The sequence below is a fragment of the Trachurus trachurus genome, assembly GCF_905171665.1.
Source record: "Trachurus trachurus genome assembly, chromosome: 6".
Classification (NCBI taxonomy): domain Eukaryota; kingdom Metazoa; phylum Chordata; class Actinopteri; order Carangiformes; family Carangidae; genus Trachurus; species Trachurus trachurus.
This window is the reverse complement of record NC_139897.1, coordinates 10,684,382-10,700,848: the sequence shown is the minus strand read 5'-3', so window position 1 is coordinate 10,700,848 and position 16,467 is coordinate 10,684,382. Positions and strand designations below refer to the sequence as shown.

Sequence of the window (16,467 nt, the reverse complement as noted above, 5' to 3'; positions counted from 1 at the left end):
CCAACTTCAACAGTCAGCATGAAACTTTACCATCAGTCTGTGAAATGTAAATCCATTTCTAAGAGCACAGACTTTGGATCCAGTGTGAGAGAAAAAAACGAGGGCACCTAATGAAATTGAAGTTTGAGCTCAAAGCATAGACATTTGCAGAGCCATTACGATGGTAAAAAAAAAACCTTTTTTCAATGGTCCCTCTCTCTCTCAATTCAGGTTCTCTTGTCAATGAGGAGGTTTTAGGTGGGCTGCCTCAAGTGTAAGCCCCCTCTCTTAGAAGTAATGTTAAAACTGCTGTGAAGTTAGAAAGAAGGTCTTAAGTAACCCAAAATGAAACTCAGGAATGAGTCCTCACTGTGTTATCTGAGTGTGTCTTATCAGGTGGGCAGGCTCATCCTGGATGGAGAACACTATGGCAGATTATCCCTCTCTTCAGTCTGGAGTAAGGCTTTCTTAAAACACCCCACTACCAGAGAAGAGTAAAGAGGCTCAAAGGGACTGAAGGGTGATGTGTTCACTAAGGTCAAAGCCACTGTGCTGCTGAGCAGTCACGGATCATAAACTTCCCTAATTCCCTAATATGGGGAACATAATCTGGAAGTGTAATTTACAAGATAAAACAACAGTGTACAAACGTCCGTCTAGTAAATTGATGGTTCTCAGTGGCCAAAGGTGAACTATCAAAGCAAAGTTGTATGTATGAGTATCATCTGACGCAACTTTTTAGTAGTGCAGTCCATTGCATCAGTCAGATGGTGTAATTTGTCACACCTTTCATGTTTCTTTCTAACAATGTGTACGAGCTAATAGATTGTTTCCTCAAAACGAATCTATCAAAAACTGCCTCGGTTTGATTTATTATGTCTTCAAGCTCACTTTTTTCTACCCTTTCCATCTATTGACGCACAAAAACCTAATGGCAGCTAGCTGAAATGTGAATGCAGACTGTATTCTACAAAGTGTTCTCAGTAATTTAGCTAGAAAGTCAGGCCAGTGTTTTCTTTTTAATACCCATGTTTGATTAATTTAGTCTTACCCCCCCCCCCCAACCCAACCCAACCCTCTCCATTCAGCTCCCTCCACCCCTCAGAGCTGTGTATCCCCTGGGAGAGATTGATGGTTGAGTGTGTTAGCTAGGCAGTGGCCACAGATTACAGCACACCGGCGCCCGTGGGGAGGATGGCGGTTAATTGGCATTGAACCGTTAATCATGGCCGCCCAGTCTTTCATTACTGAAAGGAATTAACATCAGCAGCCAGGAGACTGCAGATGTGACCGGCCAGGACACAGTGAAAGTTTGTTTCATTCAGAGTTGATTTGAGAACCGGACCGTTTCCCTGCAGTTACAGAGTTAATACATGTGCATATTTCACTATGCAAAGCTGAACAGATATGAAAAGTTTGTACATTTTTCGATCTACCCAGAGTCAGTGACAGCCTGTTAGTAAGACCCAGGAATGGCATATTAGGGCAAGCCTGACATCCAACTATACCTTAACATTTAAGTATTGAAGATGTTCCTTAACTCCTCCTCTTCTTCCTTGTTTCAGCTCCAACCGAGTCCCCATTGAGACCCAGCCTTCGTGAGTCTGCTTTTCATTTCACAATGTTGTTTATCTCCCTTGAATATTATAATCACAAAGGTAATTACAGCATAAAAAGAGCTGTTATCAAACAGGTTGTGTCTAACTGTGAGCATATGGTGTGTGTGTGTGTGTGTGTAGTGGAGCTCCATGGCAAACATGCTGTGCTGCGTGACGACTTTGACTCCAACCTCCAAGGAGAGCTGGACCCCAGCATCTGGTGGGTAATCTCCTCTCGTAAACTGCCGGTGCTGTCGATCACTGTCACCTGACGCTTCTCACCTTTTGTTGTAACTCGATCTCTTCTCTTCTCTCCTCGTCTCTCCCCTCAGGTCTGAGTGCAGTAACTGTGATGTGGGAGAGCAGTGTGGTGTGCTGATGCATGGCAGAGCGGTCACTTTCTGTGAGCCCTTTGGAGAACGAGAGCTGGTAACCTCCATGTTTGACCACACTCTGACCACTGAACATTTCAAGGCCCATTGACCATGTATTCAAACTAACCACTCAGTGGCCACAAGCGCAACTGCAGTAAATCATAGTCTACTAGATGTAACAACACCTCTTCTAACCAAAGAGCTGGTTGAGGTTTTGTTGCTTACCATGGTTTATATAGTTTCCAAAACACAAACATAAATCATGCATGACTGTTGAATGAATGTCACATTTTAAAATTTAGGACTGCGTGTTTCATTTAAGCAAGAAATATTACTCAAAAATCATGACTAATGACTAAACGACTAAACATTCCTGAATAATCTGACCAGGGAGTTATAATTTCAGGCAAAAAATCAAACAAAAATCATAGGAAACTAAATGCAAAGTTTTCATAGAGCCAATATTATGAAGCTATCTTTCTCCAGCCAGTTGATGAGCTGTTGAAATAGAGGAATTATGCTTCTTGTATATTCATTGTAGAAATTATCTTGATTGTTGTGATTTGTTGTCAGTTTATTACCAAAAAAAAACCATGTATATAATTTGTAGATAATAGCTTTTATTTCTGTCATCTGTTAACTCAATGGAATTTATGAGTTTCCAGCAGCTTACTGTAAGCCAAAACTATTTTTTTTCCTGCTGCTGTGGGACAGAAGTTGATGAAAAGCGAGTGTGATGCAATATTTAAAAGTGATAGTGAAACCAAAGGCAGTGCAGGACTGAGTATCACATGATGGTCATACAGTGAAGTACAATAGTATCAGGATACTATCTGACATGCCATGTGGCACACACACAAGCACACACACATACACATACACAGACAGACACACATACAGTGATAACTGCTTATCAAACCTATTCATGCCTTCCTTCTATCTGTATAAAGTTGATTTCAAACTGTTCATTCTGCTGTTAGAGATGAAAGCCAGTCAGCAACAGAGAAGTGTTTAGAGCCTCATGATTCTATTTACTTCTGTGATAAGCATTTGCTCTGCCTGTCGCTGTTCCAAATGTTTGATGCCGCTGCCTGGCAGCTCTTCTGTCAAGTGCAACAAGCATGCACATCCAGAAACACAGGGATGTTTACACACAGATTTTCACCAGTACCACAGCAACAACAATCAGAACACACACATACATGTACACACAGCATATCCACACCTCAGACACACACACACGCACGCACACACACACACTCACTCATACACATTTACACAAACACACAACAAAAGCACAGGTTATCTACAGCCCATTAATGGTTTTATCATATTGATAACATACAGGAAAAATGTTCCATCAACTTGCCATTTAAAGAGTAACATAACACCAGATGAAAATGTTGTACTTCTCTCCAGTAGTTAATGATCTTACCCTTTTACAGCGACACAGAAATGTCTCCAGAAAGGCTGAAACATTGGGTTACATGGTTTAGTGCTGTTACTGTAAATATTCAAGAAAGCAACATTAGTGAGCCAGTGCTTTTCAGCTTGGTGTTAAATTAAATACACTTGCTTAGTGCATCAAATCACAGCGGACATTTTTCCCCTGAATTATTAGATGATATCACACTATAAACTAGATTTGATTATTTATCGGTGACGACCTAAACTGCCTTGTGTATCTTCCCCAGATCACTGTTCCTCTCAACACCAGCACAGCTTCAGTCCTGCAGTTTGCCCTGGGTGAGTATTAAATTGCACTGCAAACAATGGCTATGTGTGTTTTGTTCAGCAGACTAACTGCATGTTTGAGAAGTTTTTAACCCTGTTGAAATATCTTAGCCCTGCGTGCAACTGTGTTCTCCAGCCAGCACAGCAGATGCCTTTGTCATCCTCTTGAGACAAGCATCTTTTGCCCTGTTATATGTCAGTAAACCAACTGCTACACAGAATGTCTCTGTGTTTCACTCTCTCTCTCTCTCTCTCTCTCTCTCTCTCTCTCTCTCTCTCTCTCTCTCTCTCTCTCTCTCTCTCTCTCTCTCTCCGTGTCTGTCTCTTTCCCCTCTCCCCTCTCCTCCTATCACAATAATGAATGATTTACAGTATTCTGGAAAGACACCCAGAAGGCCAAGACAGAGTTTTTAGAGGTGTTGTATTTTTCATGTCCATTACATGCATCTGCCAGTTCTCATGGGAACGCGACTGGCTGGAAACAGGAGTACATACTGTATCAACAACCCCTCTCACCCTCACCCCTCTCCTGTATTTTTCTCTCTCCCTTCTCTCGTTCTGTCTGGCTGCGCTTTGCAGGTCATTAATATGAGTTTGTGTTGCGGTAGCGTTGTGTATTGGAGCAGTTCAGTAGAGCAGGACAATGAAGTGGTGGCAGGTTAATGCACGGCTGTATTCAGCGGGGTTGGAGCATCACAGTAGGGCGCCAACAGTACATGGATGCTGCACACTGTGAGGCAGTGGTGGGAGTAGGAGGGGGAGGGCAGTGGAGGAGAGAGTAAAGGTGGAGACATGGGGATTTGCCTGCTTCCTCCATTAGCAACCTTTGACCCTGCCTACTCCCACAGCACCCACACAAACCCACATGTTTAAGGTGCACAAATTCCACATAACCTCTTCATATGGACAAGAATACCCCCCCCCCCACACACACACACACACACACACATACAGTATACAGGGATGCACTGGCAGTGTTTGGCTACAGCTGACTGTACAGTCTCTGGTCCTACATCAGCACTTCTCCTCTGATCACCTCTGCCCAACCCCTTCCATATCAACTCCTACTTCTACTTCGCTCAGCCCTGTTAAGCCGCTGATCACTTAGTTCCACTATGACACCATTTAGATACAATTTTCCACTCGGCTAAGGGAGGGGAATGTGGGAGCAATCAGTCAGAAGAAGCCACCATGCTGTGCCTCACTGCTCCTTGAGGCATAAAGAGGATCATTGCGCTGCTGATGAAATTCAGTTGATAAAAAAAAGGAAACTAGCTGACATATTATTTAGCTGCTGTAACAGTCATATACCGTAAGTGTGTCTTCTTTGTATTTTATATTTTCCAGGTTCAGGCTCCTGCCGGTTCAGTTACTCAGACCCCAGCATCACTGTGTCATACAGCCTAAGTGGTAACACCAATACGTCAGATGACTGGATCACACTGGAGAAGATCAGGTCTCTCTCGCTCTTTCTCTCCTGTCTTCCTTATCCGTCCTGCAGTCCTTCAATCTGTTATGAACACCCACCTTGTCTGTTTTCCATTATTCGCACCTCCTCCTCTCAATTTGTCATTCCTCTTCTGTTTGTGTCACAGTGATCCCTGTGTTTGTCATCCCTCTTTCCCTGCCACTTTATCAGCTCTCAGACAGAGGTATGATGTAGTAATACTGTCTATTAACCATAATATTGGAGTATTTCTTTGCGAGGGCTGGGCTCTCAGAATGCAGAAACAGACTCATAGACATTGCTGAAATCAGTTTTCTCTCTCATTTTCATCCATCATAAGAGGATGCAGTTTTTTCTCCATATTTGACTATTTTTGTTTTCAATGATTAATGAATGACAAATGATCATTTTCATGTCAGCTGTATGAGTACAGCCGCCATCCACACACTCATCAACACTCTCTTTTGTATGTTTTCTCTCTCTCTCTCAGAGCCCCAACCAACAGCAGCACCGTCATCCACCTTCTTCCCCTGCCACATCAGTCCAGGGCTGATGGTGTTCGTATCCGCTGGTCTCAGGAGGCTCCCCAAGGCCCCGAAGGCTACGAGTCCTGCTGGGGCTTGGACAACGTGCTGCTGGTGAATGCTGCTCACAGAGCCCCGCTCATGGAGGACAATTTGGACCCCCCAGACACTGCTAACTGGCTGTTCTTCCCTGGAGCTACCATTAAGGTAGCACTGTTGTTAAAGGAGCAGAACTAATGTCATAAATATGTGTTGTTTTAAACCTCAGAGCAGAACTGCAGCATTTGCTCTTTATTTTTTAAAATGTTTTCAATTGCGCGTGTTAACACCTTGTTCTTTCTGACCAGCACGCCTGTCAGTCCGAGGGCAATGCTCTGTATTTCCATGGTGGCGAGGGAACTGGCCACAGCTTTTCATCCACCAGAGACGTTGACCTGCACAGAGAAGAAGGAAGGAGCTACTGGGAGGAAGACTTTGAGAGCCCACCATCCAAGTAAGTCAACATAATGGTCAGATTCCATCACCCACTCATCAGATTTATAGCATAAGTCAAAAGTGTGTTCAAACTACTGTACATTTTCTGAATAACCCGACAAAATCTGAGAGTTTCAAAAGTGCATATTGAAATACAACACCATAAAAGTGCAACAAAACAATTTACAGGGGAAGGTCAAACTATGCCATTAAAACGGTATCTAATACAAACTGTGAAAAAAAAACGGTGTAACATTAAACAGATTTATAGGTTTTTAAAAGCCTTTTAAAATGTGGCACTGACTCAGCTGACCTGATACTGAAGGGGGGTTCGATCAATAGCAATTAAGCTAATATAGTGTAACCAAATTTGGTTTCCAGACCTGAGGCAATAGTCTTTTATCATGTTACAGTAAATGATGAAAATATATTTCAGAGCCAAACTGTGATGAGGCTTTAAAAGTAGTCATTATATTCAGTGATAATCTAAAGCCTTTTGAGTTTAAAGACAGAATTAATATTCATGATGATAACATTTGGGCTCAGAAAAAACAAGCAAAAAGCGATTTAACATAGAGAGAGGATTTTGGTAGGATATCAGCGCTCTGATGTTTCTGTCTGTGCGTACATATGCATATGCTTTGACACCTGGCTGTCACTTGTTATATGTCAAGCACACAACATGCAGCGTGTTGAACAAGTTTCAGTCAAGCAAACACAGGTGAATGCCATGCCTCTGACTGCTACAAAGACAGCAGTCCATCTGTTCAGAGTGAGACGTGCACACATGCAGCGAAACATACACACACAAAGACGCACACTCGACAGCAGAAGCAAGGAGACATTGTGAAAAGCACAGTGAGAGGCAGAGAGAGAATAGAAAGAGAGGATGATAGTGTTGCTGCCAGAGAGTAATTAACGGGCCTCATGCACCAGGTCTGTCACTACATTTTTCCATTAATGAGGAGGACGTCAAACAGCAGCATGTTTCTGCAACCAGTCCACGCCCTCGCACCTTCTTGCAGCATGCCAGCATGCTAGCATGGCACACCACATGCTTGCTCTCACCCCTCACACATCATGGACCGACACATGTGTGAATAGGGCAAGGAAAGTTTTTTTCCGGTGATGCCACACTCCACTGTGTCATTTAACCCAACACTGGCTGTGACAGAGACACACCAGCCTTTACGCCACATGACAGAGAGAAGAGAGAAAGAGGGGAGGAAAGACGGGGGGATGAGGATGAGGGAGGGGCAGAGGAATGCAGGATAGAGCTGACACACTGAGCTAACTTCTGTCAGTGCTAATGAGGATACTCTCTCTACTGTGCAGAAGTGTGTGTCTGCATGTGTGTGTATGCTCTCCCATGTGCGAGTCCTCCTCCAGGTGATTTATGCAGCATTCCTGGCATTGTATGTTTGTTGAATCGGCAAAGGGTGAATTATGGCAACTGTTTCCTGACTTCAGTGATACTCCTGAGGGAGATGTTGTGTAAAAGATGCAAATCTGTAAACATAAGTGTTGATATTCTATTATTTGTGTCACTAATGTTTCAGTGAACTCTGATTTGGAGATAATATTTGGCTTTGTGTAGGTGCTTATAATTTACAATAAATGGCCGCTCTGCTCTGTGTTTGTTTAACTGTGTATATAACTGTACATATAACTGCAAGTATGACTGTACATATATAGGTATTAAATTGTAATTTACTGTGTCTTAAAAATTAATTCTTGTAACACATGCCTGAAAAATTTACTACCAATTTGTAGGTTATTTAATAGTTTATCTAACAAGGTCACAGGGCACAAAGCCATCTTAAAAACTGAATATACGGTAAGATTATAATTACTGTTGCTGTAAGTTACTGAGATCATCTATAAGCATTTAGAGCAATAATACAAGGAGATAGTGAAAGAATAATGGTGGGGAAAAATTACATCAAATTAAATTACATTTTCATTATGGAAACATGCAACACAGAAGTAGATAATGATACAGATATTTTGTGATACTGGGAAATGATGAAAATGAACTGTTTGTTATGTGCTGACCATAGAGTACATGTACATCATGGATTTACATACTGTATTTAAACACTTACCTCTGAGATGAAAATTTGAGACACTAATTCAACCCTCCCTGTCTCTACTCTGTATCCAGCTGGGACATAGAGGGAGCTGTCTATGGGACCCAGTGTGGAGAGATTGAGTCAGGCTCAGCCCTAGTTTTTGAAAAGGAGGGGCGGAGGCGGGTGTGCACCCCCTACCTCGACACCACGTCTTATGGAAACCTCCGCTTCCACTTTACCATGGGTATGGAAAATCCCCCATCCATCATACTTTGTCATTTATTTGGATTAAGAAAAAGTGAGCAACAGTAGCTCTACTTGACATACTAATACATTGCTGTGTAATGGTATTTTTATTTTATGGTGCCCTCATCATGTGTATTAGATTTCATAGACATAGTTTGTGTTTAGGTGGTGGCAGCTGTGATCCCGGAGAGTCCCATGAGAACGATGTCATTCTGTTTGGGAGGTCTGAAGGCAGGAGGGAGCGTGTGACGCTCGACACACTTCCATACTCCTCGTACAAGGTGAGACAACAGTATACTCCATATTCACACACAATAAGTAACACAGCTTTCAATTTCTTGTGCTATGACACCACAATGAAATGTGTGACACTAGCCCTAGATTTCAGGTGTTTCAGTGTTTTGACTGTGTGTATCATTCAGATTAGTAGAATTTGAAATGGGGTTTTGAACAGTCATTGTTGTGCTGTTCACAGAACCAGCCAATCCCATGTCTTTGTTAAAGTAAAACAGACCTTATTGATGTATTTTCATTAGAGCTCCACCTGTTAGTTGTCTGATAGATTACTATTTGTCAGCTGTTAACTGATCAGTCACAGTTTTCGTTCACTTTCCAGTATTTTATTTATCAGGATTTGCTGTTTTTCTTCATCATATGTCATAGTAACCTGAATATCATTTGGTTTTAAGAAGAAACTAAGCACCTTGCAGCTTTCCTCTTGAACTTTGGGGAATTGTTATTGTACAAAATTGCAATGTTATCCTATTTTCAGAAATGTTCTATCAACCAGTTGAGTCAATACTCCGCAGTTCATAAATCATGAAATGATTGAAATGAAAATTGATAATTGCAGCACTAGTTAGCATCTTCCTTCTGCTCTGATCTATTCAGTCTTTCATTCATTCCTCCTCTGTCAGACTCCTGCCGTGGTATCAGTAGCACTGCCCACTGAGCTGCAGACACCAGTCACGCAGTTCTGCCTGGAGCAGCGGTCACATGGAGGTGCCAACCGTCATGTCTGGGCCGTGGACTTCATGCAGCTGCTCCCTGTGCTGCCTGGCACACACACACATGTTGCTCAATTCTCCATCAACCTCGGCTGTGGCTCCTACCAGCCTGCCAACAGGTGTGACACACTTTAAAACTGGGTTAGCCAGCATTTCGCACAAACATAGGGCCGCTTTTTTAGTGATAATCACAAAAATGGCCTGCAACAAAGGAGATCGCCACACCCCAAGTGAGACATCCTAGATTCTCTCAGTTATTTTGGTGAGTGACGCACATGGGAAACTGAAGGGCATAATGCTTAGAGCAGCAGCGTCTAGGGGAAGCTGAACTCATTTGACCTAGGTATGTAACCCGTACGTCCTCATGTTTCAAACGCAGCCATTTGAAGCTGCTGATGTACAAAATCACAGAGTGCAGTTTGAATAAAAGAGTAGAAGTAAAGGCACAGACGTTGCAACAGAGTCTCAGAAGACATAATTAGATTTTTTTCTCATGTATTCTTAGTAGAGAAGTTCAGTGTTTTTACACTGCTTCAAGATGAAAATTGAATTCTACTATTAAGATGTGAGATAAGACACTCTTTGTTCTCTTTCATTAGCGTCGGTCTGGAGTTCTCCACCAACCACGGTCGTACCTGGTCTATGCTTCACACTGAGTGTCTGCCCGAGCTCTGTGCTGGACCCCATCTACCTCACAGCACCGTCTACTCCTCTGACAACTACAGCGGGTATGAATGAGAATGCACATCTGTATGTGTGTGCATCTGTGTGTATGTGAATGGACTATATGTTTATATTAACATATCTTGGTATACCTCTCCAGGTGGACAAGAATCTCCATCCCTCTGCCCAATGCTGCCCTGACAGAGACCACACGTTTTCGCTGGAAACAGTCTGGTGCTGGATCAGGCAACATGTGGGCCATCGACAACGGTTAGAACAATACAAGTTTCTAGGTTGTTTTATAAATGCACAAAATATCATCACAAATGAAAATCTTGATGTCAGTTGTGCAGACTATAGTGCAGTATTGATGTGTAGAGTTATCTTCTACCTGTAGTGTCTTTGCTGTTAATTCTAGCGAGATAATACACACTGATCACAGAAAGTCACAAAAAGGTTATTATAGCTCATTCATACATAAAAGAAATAATTGCTTGCTGTAAAAAGTAATTTATTTGTATTCACTTATTGCCTTTCAGTGTATATCGGCCCAGCTTGTCTTCGTTTCTGCTCTGGGCGAGGACATTGTTCCCGAACCGGCTGCAAGTGAGGATCTGCTTTTTATTAAACCAAATAAATCCGGTGTCTCCCCTTCAAAATGAGTCTGCTCATTATCCACCTAATGCCTTGCAGCACCAATCACCATTCAAAATTAATCAAATTGTATTATGGTTATGATTTATTAATGGATTTTCATTATCTCTGTCTACTTTTTGTCATTATATCCCTCACTCTTTTTAATGTCTCATATCTCTCTCCTCTCCTCTCCTCTCCTCTCCTCTCCTCTCCTCTCCTCTCCTCTCCTCTCCTCTCCTCTCCTCTCCTCTCCTCTCCTCTCCTCTCCTCTCCTCTCCTCTCCTCTCCTCTCCTCTCCTCTCCTCTCCTCTCTCACACCTACCAGATGTGACCCAGGCTTCAGTGGTCCAGCTTGTGAGCTCGCCTCCCAGACCTTCCCGGCTTTCCTGTCAGAAGGTTTCTCCAGCCCTCGCCTCTCCTCCTACCATAGCTTCTCTTCTCTTCGTGGGGCTGAGGTCAGCTTTGGCTGTGGGGTGCTGGCCAGTGGCAAGGCTCTGGTCTTCAACAGGGACAGCAGAAGACACTTGGTTACTGCTCCATTAGACAGTTCCCAGGCCAGGTAATAAAAGTGCTGATATGGAAAAAAAAAAAAAAAAGATCATCATTTTTGTAAAACAAAAAACAACAACAAAAAACTTTTGCTGATTTTAGTTTCAGTAGATATACATTTTTTACTTTGTAAAAGCATGGCTTGTCTTCATTACTGTAGGTTGAATTTTGTCTGATAGATACTGCAAATGTTCCTGCCAGTCAGCTCTCCACTCTCCTCCTTTGTCAATACTCCTTCCTTTCTGGTAGATGGATTATGATCATGGGGAGGACTGCAGATGAGAGGAGAGATGGAAGCAGAGAATAAAAATGTGAGGGAGAAAGATAGAGAGGGTACGATGGCGTTAGATATGGCATCTGTGTTAGATTGATTATGCCTGTTGCGGCTTGCAGTGTGCCACCTGATGGCCATATTTAATGCCAGTTTCCTGGCTGATTGAGTGAACAGCTGCCTGAAAGAGGAAACTGCACCGCTAATGAAAGCAAAGCTAAGCCAAGGACAGAGAGAGCTGAGGGGTGACTGGCAGCCTGAGACAGATGATGGAAATTATAATAAATATTACATTAGTATAGATGATAATATGCCTGCCAAAACCTAGATGAATACATAAGATCATGCTACATTTCAACTATATTCAGTTTACATGAATACAAGGATCTGACTCCGATTCACACTGTCTCTGTCTTATTCTTTTTTCCCTCTACCTCCTCTCATCTAATTTTGTCCTCATTCATTTAATCATCTCATCCATCATCCTGCCATCTCCCTCCCTCCTCTTTGCTCTGCATGACTGTCTGTTTATCTACCCTTTTACCCGTCTCTCTCAACCCTTCTGAGCACACTGGTGGTCACCTTACTTTTTCTTCTCATTCATCACCCTGCCCTTTTCTCCCTCTCTGTGTCATTTCCTTACATCTGCTTACCTTTTCTTCTCATGTTCTCACTCTAATTCTGTGCAGGTACCTACAGTTCACTCTGCGTCTGGGAAGTCGCAGCACCTTGAGCTCATGTCCCGCTCCAGACCAGCCAGGAGAGGGCGTCCTGCTGCATTACTCCTCAGACAACGGCATCACCTGGACGCTTCTGCAGCACTACGCTTACCAGGGCTTCCATGAGCCAAGGTACCTGCTGTAGTCAGCCCGTATGCGTGTGATGTGTGTGCATAGACCTGTATGCTTATGATCCCATAGAGACCGTATGAGTCCATTAACACACACATTTACACTGCTAATGAGAAGCTGGAGGTGTTAGCCACTGGGGCCCATTGAGTCAGGTAGTGCCATCTACTGTATGTGCATAATGAAGACAAAGTGGGCTGGCCTCCAGCTGTGGATGCCAAGTCTCTGAGCTCTCTTCATCAGCACTTACGAGGTCAACAGGGGTCAGTGAGATCTGGTGCAAGGTACCAGTGAAGGTTCTTACTGGACCAAAATGTTTGTTTGTACACAACCACCAGGAAACAGCAGTCAGTCTTGACAAAGAGAAAAAGTCTTTGTGGTGTAGTTGGCTATAATAAACTATGATTAAATTGCTGTAGTTATGAGCCTCGGTAATGCAGGCCATCTGTAATGTGTCAGAATCTATTTAAGCTTGTCTCCAAATGTACATTATTTACAAACAGCAGACTGGGATTATGTCAGTCTGAGTCACAGTTCAGTCAGCCCGTGTGATTAATTCCAGCTGAAATGTTTGGCATTATTAATGCTGTCCCCAAATTTATCTTACGATTCTTTCTCTCCATGAAGTGTCAGTAAAGTTTAGTTCAACAATTTCTTTCCCCTGAACAGGATCGTGTCAGTTGAACTCCCGCCCGGTGCTCGGAAGTTTGGCGTGCAGTTTCGCTGGTGGCAGCCATATCACTCAGGCCGTGGTCAGGATGTGTGGGCCCTGGATGAAATCAGCATGACCTCTGTGCTGTTCAACACCATCAGTCTGGACTTCAGCAACGTACTAGACGTCACCCAGAGTCTTGGATTCTATCTTGGCCATGTCCAGCCCTACTGTCAGCATGACTGGACACTCAGGTAGTAGATCTAATGCTCTGATAGAGATAATGATCATATTTGGATTCACTTGTTTATGGTTTTATTTAGTGTCTGCTGGGTTCAATCATACTGTAATTAAATAGTTTGTTTATATATTGCTGTAATTTGCAATCCCTTCTTGTTACTTTGCCTATTCAAAGCCCCTATGTGAAGTCCATTGGTTCTGCCAAACCCAGTCATGTTCCACAGCACCTCACGTATGACATCCTCCCTGTTGTGCTCCAGTTTCTCTGGTGAGCCCAGCCCTGGCTCCAGTATCCGTTATGTGGAAACTCAGTCCATGCAGATCGGAGCCTCTTACAGTCTGCAGTTCTCACTGGTCATGGGCTGTGGCCGCGAGCCGTCCCCTCACATCGACACGCAGGTCCGCCTGGAGTTCTCCACCAATCACGGCCTCACCTGGCACCTGGTCAAAGAGGTAAGAAGAGTAAAATGTACTCGCCTTTGTTCCCCTCTCATAAAGTGATTGTTAACATCTGAACTCTTTTGTTTCAATATTGTGACTCACACCTTTGTTTATGACTAAAACTTGTAGAAGTCGTCCTGGAGAGAGAGCAGGGAACTTATCATTTATTCATGATCATGAATATTGATTTGCCCATTACAGCCTCAGTAATAATGTGTAAATAATGAGAGTCCTTAAATGTAGCACTTTGTTTCAGATGAGAAATTATCGCAATTACTTTTTATCATCCTACTATTAGCAAATACATGACAATACTTGAATCAGCAAGCAGATTATCTTCCCATGATTCAACAAAGACTTTCTGTGATCAGAACTGGCTCATAAATATTCATGAGGCACCAAAGTATCTGCCAAGATTTTTATTGCCTTTGGAATTGAATAGGGTGTAATGAGTCCTCCATCAGTGAAGTTTCTCTGATTCTCCCATGTGCACAAAAATGCAGTCATCTGGCAAGTGCAGAATGTAACACAGTGAACGTCCTGTACTGTTAATCTTTGCTTGTTTCACAGATTTCAAGGTCAGTGATAAAGTATTCCTAAATTGTCCTTTTATATGGATATACTGTATAGGGATAATAAAGTATTAGGATATGTGAAGTATATCATGCTGTTTTTGAAGGAATTCGCTACAAAAAAAGTCATCATTCAGCAAAGCAGAACTGTTTAGTGATGAAACCCATTATTTTCTTAACCTAGGCCTGTCTGCCCGGGATGCCAAGCTGCTCTGAGTTCACAGCTCCGAGTGTCTACCACCCTTCGGAGTTCAAAGACTGGAGACGCATCACTCTGTCTCTGCCTCAAAAGACATGGTAAGTATTGCACATCTGTACAACAGACACCAAGGAAGAGATTCTCAAAGTCCCCTTTGAGATGAAGTTTTCTGGTTATACAATAAAGCAAAACATGACGTTACAAAACATCCACACAGACACACACTAGTGTACACATCTATACATAACTACAGACATCAGAACTATTCCACATCAAACTTTTCCTGAAAGAAAGCAGCAGTGCTCTTTGGAAAGAGGTTCACAGTGATTAACATTGCACAACATGTTTTCAGCAATACATAACACTGGGCTTTTAACACACTGTATTTCTGTGATGCAAAATGCTGTATGCCCCTGCTCTCATGCACAGAGGCACAGAGCTCGACTAAAAACACTAAAGAGTGTCACAAGGATAATTTACATCGAGTATGCGATGTAAGAGAAAACTGTGTAACTTTAACTTTATTGCAAAACCGTTTACACTTGAAGGAATAAAACTGTTTTTGGAGTTTGCGTCTGTTTTTGTCAGACCCACTTGGGTGTTTCAATCACAAATGTGTTTAATTTCCATGTGACATGAGACATGTTGTCTAACCTGGGTGGAACACACATTATCTGTGTGGTTCACTAAGCGTTGCCATCATTTTCTGGAAAAATAAAGTGCTCCCAAAAATGGCATCTAAGGGATGAGAGATTCATTGAGCTCTAGCTTCATGTTCTCATTTGTCATGCCAGTGATTCTAGGTGTATGAGCTGGGTTAATGTGACCAGCATGGTTTATCTCACAGCTACTGATACTGCCATTACCTTCCTCGCACTGGAAAATTTGTGTTCTGCCTCTGCCAATACAAAAACTGTAATTATTTTGTATTAGACTAACAAGACTGTAATTATTCAGTCTAAAGATCAGGCAGACCTGAACCAGTTAGTTCGTATTGGACACTTTGTGAGAAATACATCTTCTCATGAAGCTCTAGCTCACATACAGTATATCAATTCAAATAATCACATAAACCTTCCACACTGAGCACTGTGACCTCCACCTCCATTTCATTCTACTCCCCAGCTCCTAAATAAAGGTGATCTAATCTCCTGCACTTTATGATGAGAGGTCATAGGGTCATGGCAGTAAATGATAATAAAACAGCCGTGGCTGGCCCTATACGACCAGGAGGTGGTCTTGAGTTGATAAAGGTCACCAAAGCAGCACACCGAAAATGCTCCCTCCTATATAATCCTGAATATACCTGACTATCTGTGCTTCGATTGCCATTTGTCATTTCTGTACATGTAATAAACAGCAGGGCACTGAAAGTCACCCGCAGGTACCCATACTGCACACACATACACACATGTGATACGGTTTATCTTTACCTGCTGGAACATTAAATCCACAAATCTCTGTAGCTAGTAGAGAAGTAGATTAGTGAATATGAAATTGTGATATGATCAACATGCCACCAATCACTCTTGGTCATTTGATTTTGGAGATAATGTGATGTATATTTAACATTATATTACTTTTTCAACAGCTGTAATAGAGCAGTCCGTTTTCTACCATTCACAATATGATGTATGTATAGATTCTAACGTGTGGATCTAGTTAAATAATTTGTGTGTGTCCCACCTGTGTTCAGGTCCAGTGCAACACGGTTCCGTTGGATCCAGAACTACTATGGCGAGCAGGATGAGTGGGCGCTGGATGACATCTACATTGGCCAGCAGTGTCCTAACATGTGCCACGGACATGGCTGGTGTGACCATGGACACTGCAGGTCAGCCTTTACACACACACACACACACACACACACACACACACACACACACACACACACACACACACACACACACACACACACACACACACACACACACACACACA

The 16,467-nt window shown here is 42.6% G+C and overlaps 1 protein-coding gene across 2 annotated transcripts in view; it reads left to right on the top strand.

Annotated features, from left to right (window-relative positions):
- reln (reelin) overlaps positions 1–16,467 on the top strand; it is a gene marked incomplete at its 5' end in the record, with an annotated part of 88,675 nt that overhangs the window by 50,204 nt on the left and 22,004 nt on the right. For both annotated transcript variants that reach the window (XM_083974039.1, XM_083974038.1), the window contains 19 exons: positions 1,545–1,577; positions 1,719–1,797; positions 1,910–2,006; positions 3,646–3,697; positions 5,033–5,141; positions 5,623–5,863; positions 6,004–6,149; positions 8,295–8,446; positions 8,614–8,729; positions 9,366–9,574; positions 10,055–10,183; positions 10,279–10,388; positions 10,658–10,724; positions 11,080–11,313; positions 12,264–12,425; positions 13,092–13,328; positions 13,575–13,767; positions 14,512–14,624; positions 16,223–16,360. In XM_083974039.1, the coding sequence (XP_083830165.1) occupies positions 1,545–1,577; positions 1,719–1,797; positions 1,910–2,006; positions 3,646–3,697; positions 5,033–5,141; positions 5,623–5,863; positions 6,004–6,149; positions 8,295–8,446; positions 8,614–8,729; positions 9,366–9,574; positions 10,055–10,183; positions 10,279–10,388; positions 10,658–10,724; positions 11,080–11,313; positions 12,264–12,425; positions 13,092–13,328; positions 13,575–13,767; positions 14,512–14,624; positions 16,223–16,360 (2,617 nt within the window). The remainder of the gene's footprint in view (positions 1–1,544; positions 1,578–1,718; positions 1,798–1,909; positions 2,007–3,645; positions 3,698–5,032; positions 5,142–5,622; positions 5,864–6,003; positions 6,150–8,294; positions 8,447–8,613; positions 8,730–9,365; positions 9,575–10,054; positions 10,184–10,278; positions 10,389–10,657; positions 10,725–11,079; positions 11,314–12,263; positions 12,426–13,091; positions 13,329–13,574; positions 13,768–14,511; positions 14,625–16,222; positions 16,361–16,467) is intronic.